This window comes from Salvelinus sp. IW2-2015, linkage group LG4q.1:29 (assembly GCF_002910315.2).
Source record: "Salvelinus sp. IW2-2015 linkage group LG4q.1:29, ASM291031v2, whole genome shotgun sequence".
NCBI lineage: Eukaryota > Metazoa > Chordata > Actinopteri > Salmoniformes > Salmonidae > Salvelinus > Salvelinus sp. IW2-2015.
Window position 1 is genome coordinate 32,622,267 of NC_036842.1, and position 12,289 is coordinate 32,634,555.

The 12,289-nt window shown below is 42.6% G+C and overlaps 1 protein-coding gene across 3 annotated transcripts; it reads right to left on the reverse strand.

Annotated features, from left to right (window-relative positions):
* Positions 1 to 1,416: 1,416 nt before the first annotated feature.
* On the reverse strand, positions 1,417 to 11,348 carry LOC111961828 (probable global transcription activator SNF2L2). 3 transcript variants are annotated; one of them, XM_023984391.3, is made up of 8 exons: positions 11,015 to 11,348; positions 10,827 to 10,922; positions 7,856 to 7,981; positions 4,908 to 5,137; positions 4,379 to 4,484; positions 2,756 to 2,857; positions 2,469 to 2,607; positions 1,417 to 2,175 (listed from the first exon to the last, which is right to left on the reverse strand). In XM_023984391.3, the coding sequence occupies exons 1-8, from the start codon at positions 11,042 to 11,044 to the stop codon at positions 2,036 to 2,038; spliced, it is 969 nt and encodes a 322-aa protein (XP_023840159.1). In that variant the 5' UTR covers positions 11,045 to 11,348; the 3' UTR covers positions 1,417 to 2,035. The 3 variants fall into 3 exon arrangements, with proteins under 3 accessions (XP_023840159.1, XP_070298938.1, XP_070298939.1); XM_070442837.1 differs by lacking the exon at positions 10,827 to 10,922 and having other exon boundaries at positions 11,015 to 11,341; XM_070442838.1 differs by lacking the exon at positions 10,827 to 10,922 and having other exon boundaries at positions 7,856 to 7,988; positions 11,015 to 11,339.
* Positions 11,349 to 12,289: the final 941 nt, after the last annotated feature.

The following is a 12,289-nucleotide window of genomic DNA, read 5'->3' on the forward strand; positions in this document are numbered from 1 at the left end:
TTGAAAGCTCTGGCTATCTATTCCGATTTCAGAGCACTCTCATCTGAGTGTGCCAGAGCGCAGAATAAGTGACGAATTTACAGTTGCAGCACAGTTGCAGTCACCAACGCTGTGGATAACATAAAACAGCCTGACTAGCTCTGCTAGGGAGAGTAAAATGGTCAGTGAGCTGTTCTCTCATTTGTGTCTGGAAGTAGCTAGCAAGCTAGCCAACGTTAGCCAGTTAGCTTGGGTGCTTGACTGCTGTTGTTAGGACAGAATGCTAGGATCAACCTTTAGAGACGGGTAGGGCTAAAGCTTAAGAGTGTGTGAACGATGCTGAATGGGTGGAGACAAAGAAGAGCTCTCCAGTAGGTACCAAAACATTCAAAGGCCATTATCTCAAAAGTGAGGTTACAAGTTTATCAACTTTCAAAGCAGAATTACTTTCCCATTGTTCCTCAAATGCAGTGTATGTTAAACCATTCTGTAGCTCTGTGTCTCTGCTTTTATCTATTGTCAAAAACACTATTTCAAATGTTGTTACACAAGAGAGAATGAAGGCGGTCAGTCACTTGTGCGTGAAATCGTTTTCCTTCCAAAAAACGGTCTGTTAAAAAGCTGCTTTTCTGCATTGGAATAGTGTGGGTGTATATTGGTCATAAAAAATATTCATGAGAGTAGACCGCTGATTGGCCAGCTCATTCTCCTAAGGAGTATGAGACCGTGTTCTACCCAGAAAGACCAAGCATTTTTTTGTACAGTCTGTTTGAGATACAAGTTTGAGGTGTGTTTTCTCTAATTTATGCTTTGGCCACCAATAGGAGTATAGGATGAGTCAACAACATAATTTGGGCATGACTTAACAAACTATGAACTTTTAAAAGGGAGATTTTCACTGGACAGTTACTTTAAACAATACAAGAATATCAGTCTGTGGGCTATAGAATATGTTTCTGCTGGCTACACTGACTGATGTATTGCTTTTTTTACACAACGCATGATTAGTATAGAAGAACTGTAACAACTTGCACACAAACTTCTTGCCAGAATTGATCTTAGTGCAGCTACTGCAGCGACTTGTACTTCTTGCCAGAATCGGTCTCCCCATTGGTTGTTGAAATGTTCTGCCAAGGACCGACCTTCTTTATAGGAATAGGATGACAACTTTCAGTCTTGCCAAGAGAGAGAAACACAAAATACCTCAACACAAATCCCTACAGTCTCCAGCTGGAAGATCTATTTCCTCCTTGTTTGTCACCTGGGATTTGGCAGTTGCCACTCTAAACCAAACTGAAAAAGATGAAAAATAACACAAGAAGCCCATGAGTATACAATATAAAACGTACAGCTGAAACAGTACAACTTTATCTGTTTACATCTGCTAACTAAGTATGAAATCAATGTTGGTGGTCAGGTCATTCAGAACACACAATATTGTTCAAATACAATTCTCCCATTTGGAGTTTTATTACAGAATCATATTTCATTTTAAATCCACACATTTTGAGATTTGAAACAATCCAGTAGTGTCCATCCTAGTCATATTGAAGAACTGACCAACCATTTTCTGCCATCTCCCACACCTGTAACACAACATATATTGATGTCATCAACATGCGCCACTCTCTGAGGGCGGTCTCCGTCTTAGCAGAAATACATCATCATGCTCCAAGACATATGAAGGCATTTCACACATACAGTAATAACATTTTCAAATACAAAAACAATTCATGAAAAAAGAGGGTGGAGATATCCTCTGGTTAAGCATTAAGGATACACACAATAGCTTCCATATGAGGACCAAGAGAGCAACACCATAAAATCCCAAAAAACAAAAAGGCAAAATAATAGTAAAGAGACATGAAATTTTAAGGCTGCATGAATTACTTGAGGACCAACATCATTAGGTACGTAAATTCCTTTCTTTGAGTAGCCTTCTTGACTTGAGATGAGACAAATCTTTATCAAGGTGAGAACTAATATGCTGCATTGCAAAAACAGTGACAGCGGAGAGAAAGAAAGAGGATAAATTAACTAGCATTGGTCCTCCAGGTCAACCCTCATCTTTAGCTGTATTGTCCTCCAGATCCTCATCGCTGTCTACATCACTGTAGACTGTCTTCTTGACCTTCATCTTTCTGCTCCGCTCCTCTTTCTTCATCCTCTGTTTCACCTGCTTTGTCACCGTTTTCACTGAAAAGAGAGGATTGAGAAAGGAACAACATATCGCATATCCTTTTTATAATGATAACCATATAATAGTTTGTTCTGTCATTGCTCTTTGAGAAAATAAATCCTTTCAAGCTATTCAAAAATCGAAATAATTATAATGCTTCATAAGACTCACAATGGTTTGGGTGTGTAAAAGTGAAAATTATCTTCTCATTGTTAACTGAACTGCATCATCTTGATCTTCCTATTGGGTTTTTAAAAGAATGTGTCATTCAAACAGTTTATTTTGAGATCACAAAGGTCGGATCTCTCACCTTCTGATGAACCAAACTGATTGTCTCGACCTCCATCGTCACAGATGGCAGTGCTGTCCTTTTTCTCCTCATCGTCAATGACGATCCTCTGTCGTGCACTCTCAAACACAGACTTGAGAACGATTGAGTCCTCAAATATCTAAAGCAAACACACACATATAACATAACATGAACCAAATTAGCCACCGAATCAAGAGCTGGGGGCATCATGGCATGTGGATTTCATGTAGAAACGGTAGGCAGTGGTGTGAACTCCAGCGGGCCTAGATCACATCCCCGAGGCATACCTGAGATCCCTCCAAGTTGAAGGTCTGGGCATTGTGACACAGTAGTATGATGTCCTTCTCCAGATCTCCCACACCCCGGTACTTGTGATTGCGCACACGCTCCTACAAAAAAACACACATGGACAGAAAACATGTACTCTCACATAAATACAATGCACATTATACTGAACAAAATATAAATGCAACATGCAACAATTTCTAAGATGTTACTGAGTTACAGTTCGTATAAGGAAATCAGTCAATTGAAATAAATGCATTAGGCCCTAATCTACGGATTTCACATGACTGGGAATACAGATATGCATCTGTTGGTTACAGGTAGGGGGCGTGGATCAGAAAACCAGTCAGTATCTGGTGTGACCACCATTTGCATCATGCAGCGCAACACATCTCCTTCACATAGAGTTGATCAGGCTGTTGATTGTGACCTGTGGAATGGTGTCCCTCTCTTCTTCAGTGGCTGTGCGATGTTGCTGGATATTGGCGGGAACTGGAACACGCTGTCGTACACGTCGATCCAGAGCGTCCCAAACATGCTCAATGGGTGACATGTCTGGTGAGTATGCACGCCATTTTCAGCCTCCAGGAATTGTGTACAGATACTTGCAACATGGGGCCGTACATTATCATGCTGAAACATGAGGTGATGGTGGCGGATGAATGGCACGACAATGGACCTCAGAATCTCGTCATGGTATTGCATTCAATTTGTCATTGATAACATGCAATTGTGTTCGTTGTCTGTAGCTTATGCCTGCACATACCATAACCCCACCGTCACCATCGGGCACTCTGTTCACAACGTTGACATTAGCAAACCACTCGCCCACACAACTCTATACACTGGTTTGTAGTAGTGAGGCCGGTTGGACGTACTGCAAAATTCTCTAAAACGAGGTTGGAGGCAGCTTATGGTAGAGAAATGAACATTAAATTCTCTGGCAACAGCTCTGGTGGTCATTCCTGCAGTTAGCATGCCAATTGCACGCTCTCTCAAAACTTGAGACATCGGTGGCATTGTGTACATTTTATAGTGGCCTTTTATTGTCCCAAGCACAAGGTGCACCTTCATACTGATCGTGCTGTTTAATCAGCTTCTTGATATGCCACTCCTGTCAGATTATCTTGGAAAATGAGAACTGCTCACTAATAAGGAAATAAACAAATTTGTGCACCAAATTTGAGAGAAATAAGCTTTTTGTGAGTATGGAAAATTTTTGGGATATTTTATATCAGCTCATGATACATGGCACCAACACTTTACATATTGCGTTTCTATTTTTGTTCAGTATAGTACCTGAAGTCAACATCAACAGAAAGGTTTGCTCAGATGATGCTGGGAAATGCTGTATATTAATTTGTTAATGACAACCACAGGGTTGTTGAAGGACAGTTAGACAGATGAAAGGTTAACGCTGCTATCTATGACTGCGTTAACAAGCCTGGGTCCAGTTGGTATGTGGGAAGATTTGGGGGAAGAGCAGATCAGTTGGTGGGTTAGTGGTGAGCCACCAGTAGGCTGAAAGGCTGAGGGTTGGTACTGAGCTGAATTGGTATGTGGGAAGATTTGGGTGGGTTGGTGCTGTGCCTATAGATGTAGTGTAGATGGTCCGCAGAGCCTACCCTGATCCTCCTGAAGTCCACAGGCTTGCGGATCAACTCGTAGTACTCTGGCACCTCCTTCCTGGAAGGCAGCTGAACGAAGCCTTTGCTGATCTGACGGCCCAACCTGGAATTAGTATGCACAGGCACTGTTACCAACAAACAATAGTATTTATTTTGTTTCAAATGCTTCAAGCGTTTGATTGAGACTCCCTGGAGTGGCAGATTGGCCAGATTTAGTTCCATTGTTCCAGGCAAGTCTAATCAAGTGCAACTAAACAATTTGAAAGAAAACATGCTATTTTAGAAGTCAGGGCCAGTCCTATCTGTCTCATCATTTCTGCAACACAATGCTCACACTGTGAAATAGAGGCACAAAATATAAGTAATTCATGTCTAACCATTCCCTGCATGGTCTGACATCAAACACCATTACCCTTCATATCTACACATCGCTAATAAGTAGTTAATTAATACTGTGTGGATATAATTGCATTACCCATTAATACATAATTACCACAGCGCCCCCAATTCTCCCTGGTAATCTCACCCGTCTTTGTAGTTGATAACCATGTCCACCAGTGTGTTAAGCTGCTTGGTGAGCTCGGGAGGATTGGGGGGCAGTTTCTCTGCCGGAGGTCTACCTCGGCGTTTCTTGACCTTTTCACCTCCAGCCTCCTGGCCGGAGTCTCGGGCCTCAGAGTCTTTGTCGCCATGGTGATCACCTTTCCGTTTCTTTAGGCTGATGTCCTCCTCCATGTCCTCCAAGGCCCCGTTCTCCTCCACATGGGGGGAGGTCAAGGAGGAGGAAGAAAAGAACGGGAGTGGATTTGTTTGTTTATTTGGGTCTCAATTAGCTGTTACTTGGAACATCTACACTTCCTGGGAACCACAGAAAACAAAGGATGGATATAGGAATGCACAAGCTGCTGGAAGTGGGAAAGGGGATACCTAATCAGTTGCACAACTGAATGCATTTAACTGAAATGTTATTCCGCATTTAACCCAACCCGTCTGAATCAAACGGGTGCAGGGGGCAGCCTTAATCGATGTCATCAGTGCCCGGGGAGCTGCTGTTGTTGGGGGTTAATTGCCTTGCTCGAGGGCAGAACAGCAGATTTCTCCACATTGCCGGCACCGGGATTTGAACCAGCAACCTTCCGGTTACTGGCCCAACGCTCTTAAGCGCTAGGCTACCTGCCGCCCACATCTAGGCTACCTACCCGCCCGGAATATACAGTACATTAACTAATATTTGAGTGGAGAGAGAATTTACACACATTAATCAGTGTTGTGTACAAGTTCTCTTCTTATTCAAGAGGAGAAAGATTGGCCCAATAAATTGTAAATGCGATAGGACCAAAGAGGGTTTTGGAAATAAGTTTGGGGATCGGATAAGAAACAACTGTGCTCTTGAAAGTGATTTGACCCCTGCAACTCCTGACAGCTTAGTGGTTCTTAAATAGCTGTTCAATTGATCTCCTCTCTGAAGAAAGTCTAGCAGTTAGATGACTTAACGATTTAGACAGTCAAAGTTTGACCTTGAAAAACAATTCAACAGCCTCTTCCAAAAACTACTTCAAAGAATGAACTAAATGTGCATAGATTATTGATTTCACTATTAAATTATTCATTAACCTAGAGTCGATGTCTGCACCCCACAGAAATCCCATTAGCATAATTGAAAAATCCCCATAGAACTCAATCTGTTTACGCTAGAGATGTGTTTTTTTTGCATGTGCTCTTCCCCTTCAGCATTTTGCTGTGATTATTATACCAGGAGACATCCCGAAAATCGGTCTTCTCACGAAAATGTCTGTAGCCTCTGAACGGTTTGGCCTGAAAAAAAATATGACCCCTCTATGGAAAGATAGGACCCTTACAAGTCATTACCGAAGATCTGCTCATTTCTGTCTGTAGCGTCCGAACAGTATATGACCCAACCATGGAAAGGTGGGACTCAAACGAACACGTACATATTTTGCTCTAGGACACCCACAAGCCTCACAAGACTTGTGAAAAAGGGTTAAATACAGATCAATTGCTTTGTGAGAAGGTGTTAACTGTGGAAGGTGTAAACCCATGTTCGCAGTTAGCCAATGTTATGTAAATGCTGCCCGAAAAGCCCCAGCGGCCATGCCTTGGTCCCAAGTCAAAGCAGGTCCACTGAGGCCATGGACCAGGAACCAGGCCGTGGAGGTGGAAACACTAAAGTCTGAGGCAAAACAATGGGGTAAATCCTCAGTGGAAATGCACCGTGGTGGTGTCTATCTTATTTTAATCTCTCATAGCTGCAAATGTCTGCAGCAAGCAACTGCTGTATTTTACACAAAGGCAATTAAAAGGGAAGACGTATGCATGCAGCATTACTTGTCCAGGCTGGCAGGGAGAGGGAGAGAGAGAGGGAGGGAGAGAGAGAGGGAGACAGAAAGGGGGAGAGAAAGAGAGAGAGGGTGTGAATATGTGTTCACATTCAGCAGAGACTGAGGAATGCACTCCAATCTGAACGGAATATTGATGTATGAACCATACAGAAATGCAGCCAAAATAGTGCACACCCACGTCATATTATATTGTATTAGAATGTGAAAATCTACAAGGAAACAGAGATGAAAGTGCATGTAACTGTATATTTAAACAAATATATCATCTGTGCTCATGAATGCATATACGATCAGTCAACCCCCTCCCTCTCACCATAAGCACAGACACACACAGACAAACACACCCTGGGGGACCATATCGAAAGTGGCCTAATAACCATCATCAATGACGAAGGATCTGTATGACATTACCAACGGTGGAATATGCATGTACACTTCCACACACGTACACTAATAAACACATGCACACACACACACACACACAGTGAAAGCGAGAAAAGCATGAACAAAAGAGAATGATCGAGCGCAACAAGAACAGTAAAAAGGACAACAAAAGACATCATGCGGATAATCGGTCAGCTTTAAGGTTATCATTATAAAGCCTTCTCTACAGGGCTACAGTGGAATGCAATGGTATACAAGTAATCCTAAACGGACCAAAACAGCTAAACCACCTGTGTGTGTGTGTGTGTGTGTTGTGTGTGTGTGTGTGGTGTGTGTGTGTGTGTGTGTGTGTGTGTGTTGTGTGTGTGTGTGTGTGTGTGTGTTGTGTGTGTGTGGGTGTGTGTGTGTGGTTGTGTTGTGTTGCTCTATGCTTGTACCATCATCACCAAACAAGCCTGCCTCTTCCTTCCCCTCCTCGACTGGCAGACGATACCCCCTCATCTGTTACAGCTCACACCTACACACTCACTTCCTCTCCCGCTCACACAGACACTGCACACACTTACACAGACAGACAGACACTCACGCACACGCTCTCTCTCCTGTCTCCCTCTCTCCCTCTGTGCCGGTCTGTGCGATGCAGCCTGGCTGAATCCTATCCTCAGAATAAAGAGAGGAAGCGAGGGCGAATGAAGGAAGACAATGAAAGAAGGAAGGACAAAATATTTACCTGGCTGCAGTCTGCAGTCTGACTCTGTGGATCAGAATGGGTTGTAGCTGGATGGGCTGCGGCTGCAGCTGGAGGGGAGAGAATTAGCAAGCCAGCATAGCGGCGAGCTGCTAGCCTCTTCATCAGCTGATCACTCGAAAAGCAGAAACCCAGAAGGGGGGCAAGCATGCAGGAGTAAAAGAAAAGCGCTAGGTTTTCATACACAAATCAACGGGTAGCTGAGCGGGGGAAAATAACATGTGATAATAGTAGTAGTCATCTGTCTCTGACTCTGTGTGGCAGGCAGGCTGCAGTAGGCAGCTCTCCCTCTCCTCTCCCCTCTGCTGCAGTCTCATTCCTCTCAGTAAGGCCCCAAGCTCGTCTGCCTCTGCATGTTTTAATATCGACTGTTGCCAGACGCTTTTTTTCCCCCGATCCTGTTAAAGTTATCGGGTCCATTTTTTTTTCATGAACGATTTTTGCATTACGTTTCAGCATGTGGGGATTAGACTCTGTGTGGAGGCTGAGTGTGTGGTCGGGGGAGGGGTGGTCTATAATATGCATGTTACACACACACGGCTCAGTCTGAACACAAATTATTCAAGCTCAGTGCTGCCATGATGATGTCATGCTGGTGGTAATTCAAGGTTTTAGGTCATGTCGTGTGTGTGTGTGTGTGTATGTAGACACAATTCATTCCAGACATTCTGAAGCTCTGATTCCTCTGCGAGACTCCACTAGGAAACCTGATGCCAACCAGAGATGGGCAGTATTTATGTTACATGTATTTCAATATGTATTTCAATTACGTCTGAGTATTTTGTCATTTGTATTGCACTGGGCTGAACTACACTCCAATGTATTTTCTAACAAGATACATTCGAGAGCTGTAATTAGTATTTTTTAAATACAAATTACTTTTCTGTAATATATATATATATATATTTTTTTTTGTGTGTTTCACAATTTTGTGGCCCCTTTTCACCCTTTATTGGTATCAAAAGTATGATTGAACTATGGTGTGATAAGAGCATCTGCTAAATAAACTAATATAAATTTAAACTCAGCAAAAAAAGAAACGTCCCTTGTTCAGGACCCTTTCTTTCAAAAATTAATTCGTAAAAATCCCCAAAACTTCACAGATCTTCATTGTAAAGGGTTTAAACACTGTTTCTCATGCTTGTTCAATAAACCATAAACAATTAATGAACATGCACCCGTGGAACGGTCATTAAGACATGAACAGCTTACAGACGGTAGGCAATTAAGGTCACAGTTATGAAAACTTAGGACACTAAAGAGGCCTTTCTACTGACTCTAAATTACACAAAAAGAAAGATGCCCAGGGTCCCTGCTCATCTGCGTGAACGTGCCTTAGGCATGCTGCAAGGAGGCATGAAGACTGCAGATGTGGCCAGGGCAATAAATTGCCATGTCCGTACTGTGAGACGCCTAAAACAGCGCTACAGGGAGACAGGACAGACAGCTGATCGTCCTCGCAGTGGCAGACCACTTGTAACAACACCTGCACAGGATCGGTACATCTGAACATCACACCTGTGGGACAGGTACAGGATGGCAACAACAACTTCCCATGGTTGCACCAGAAACGCACAATCCCTTCATCAGTGCTCAGACTGTCCGCAATAGGCTGAGAGAGGCTGGACTGAGGGCTTGTAGGCCTGTTGTAAGGCAGGTCCTCACCAGACATCACCGGCAACAGCATCGCCTATGTGCACAAACCCACCGTCGCTGGATCAGACAGGACTGGCAAAAAGTGCTCTTCACTGACGAGTCGCGGTTTTGTCTCACCAGGGGTGATGGTCGGATTTGCGTTTTTTGTCGAAGGAATGATTGTTACACCGAGGCCTGTACTCTGGAGCGGGATCAATTTAGAGGAGGAGGGTCTGTCATGGTCTGGGGCGGTGTGTCACAGCATCATCGGAATGAGCTTGTTGTAATTGCAGGCAATCTCAACACTGTGCGTTACAGGCAAGACATCCTCCTCCCTCATGTGGTACCCTTCCTGCAGGCTCATCCTGACATGACCCTCCTGCATGACAATGCCACCAGCCATACTGCTCGTTCTGTGCATGATTTCCTGCAAGACAGGAATGTCAGTGTTATGCCATGGCCAGCGAAGAGCCCGGATCTCAATCCCATTGAGCACGTCTGGGACCTGTTGGATCGGAGGGTGAGGGCTAGGGCCATTCCCCCCAGAAATATCCAGGAACTTGCAGGTGCCTTGGTGGAAGAGTGGAGTAACATCTCACAGCAAGAACTAGCAAATCTGGTGCAGTCCATGAGGAGGAGATGCACTGCAGTACTTAATGCAGCTGGTGGCCACACCACATACTGACTGTTACTTTTTATTTTGACCCCCGTTTGTTCAGGGACACATTATTCAATTTCTGTTAGTCACATGTCTGTGGAACTTGTTCAGTTTATGTCTCAGTTGTTGAATCTTGTGTTCATACAAATATTTACACATGTTAAGTTTGCTGAAAATAAACGCAGTTGACATTTATTTTTTTGCTGAGTTTATAAGTAAAAATGGACAAATGCAAAGCATTCTGAGTATTATTGTAATGAGCTCTACACCGTAACACGGACAATTATAATACCCAGTGTGCTTTGTGGTTCATTTTGGTATGTCCACTTTCACATTTCGGTCATTCAACTGATGTAGCTAAACAACAACATATCACAGTTATAGCAAGTAAGAAGTTTTTGTAACCGTTGATGAGAATGTTGTTGCTGTTCGGGCAGACTACTTGCAAATTAATTTCTGTATTTTAAAATGCAAAATACAGTACATGCATTTTGAAATGTATTTAATTAAAATAACATTTTGTAGTTTATTTTTTAAACATTGATCTTTATGGTATTATTATATTGTAGGTTGTAATTTCTGCCCATCCTTGATGCAAAAGTATCAACAAAAAAAAAGAAAACTGGGGTTGGTGAACCATTTACATAAAACTGAAATTACCTTGTGGCCATTGGCGTAATGCTCGCAAGGTAGTAATTGATCAGAGGCTGTCCGAACAGAGGCTATGAAGCATTCTGAAAGACCTTGACCAGGGACCTGTTTATATGAATTCAGCAAAGTATTTCAGACATGTTCTAATGGAAAAATTTGTATTTGAATTGGACTTGTTTGATTACATTTTTACTTACATTTTTCAGCATGATCTTCATCCTACTCATTGTCCTCGAGTCTCCCGTCCCAGGTATTATCTGCTATTCCAGCCATGTTCAGGCATACTGTCTGTGTCTGTCCTGCATAGAACATGACATCATTCGGCCAATACGCCACTTCAGGCTAATGGTCTTATTATTGCTCCATCTTGAAATTACATTTTTTGTGGTAATAATCCCTCATGGTCCTGCCCTCACCATGGCAACAGGGGCGATTAAATAGGAAAAAGAAAAACCTCTTGGTTGGACCTTTGATGTGAGCGAGACGATCGATATCAAATCAATGTTGTGAAGAGTTGATTTTATTTGCAAATATTGATTTGGATGTATGAGTAACAGTGTCTAGACATGTTCATTCCATTGAGACAGAAATATAATTTTATTTTCATCTCCCCCAAGAACACTACTTGCTCAAAACATAATTCTGCTGCTGCTTGTTACCATAGCAACAGCACATTTTGATGGTGGACCTCAAAGGCAGTTATGCTTCTGTATTCCATCACTGACTTGGGGAATCACACAAAAATCTAATCATCAAATCTAATTATATTTGTCACATGCGCCAAATACAACGGGTATAGACTTTACTGCTTGCTTACAAACGTTTCCCAATGATGCAGAGTTTTAAAAAATCTAATAAAAATAGCAACATGAGAGGAATAAAATACATAAGAATGGAGTTATATCCCAGTTGGCATACAATGTGAAAAATACGTATTTTACTGGTTGAAATCTGGTCGGAACGTTTTACAACCAGATTGTGGATTAAAGATGGCGCCGGAGGGGATGGCTGGCATCTTATCGGCTCTTAACCAACCATGCTATTTTGTTTGTTTTTTTCGCATTGTTCGCAACTTGTTTTGTACATAATGTTGCTGCTACTGTCTCTTATGACGGAAAACAGCTTCTGGACATCAGAACTGCGATTGCTCACCTCAGATTAGACAAAAAGTTTTCCTTCAATGAGTTGGAAGGGAGGGATATACTACAGACACCCGACCAAACCCAGATCCCCGTCATTCGCTGGAGAAGAAAACTGAGATTTGGCGGAAAAAGAACAGGGTGCCTTGTTAGGATCAGGTGACGAGTGGCTAATCTGCCTTTGCCTTCCATCCTGCTAGCTAACATTCAATCGCTGTAAAATAAATGGGATGAACTGAAAGCACCTATATCCTACCTACGGGACATTAAAAACTGTAAAATCTTATGTTTAACCGAGTCGTGGCTGAACGATGACATTAAGAACATACAGCT

Excerpts from the sequence above, each read along its gene's own strand:
- LOC111961828 (XM_023984391.3), bottom strand. The coding sequence starts at position 11,044 with ATGAGTAGGATGAAGATCATGCTGAAAAAT. Across the intron at positions 4,485-4,907 it reads GTTATCAACTACAAAGACGG|GTTGGGCCGTCAGATCAGCA; the intron begins GTGAGATTACCA and ends TACTAATTCCAG. Across the intron at positions 2,608-2,755 it reads TCAACTTGGAGGGATCTCAG|ATATTTGAGGACTCAATCGT; the intron begins GTATGCCTCGGG and ends TGTTTGCTTTAG.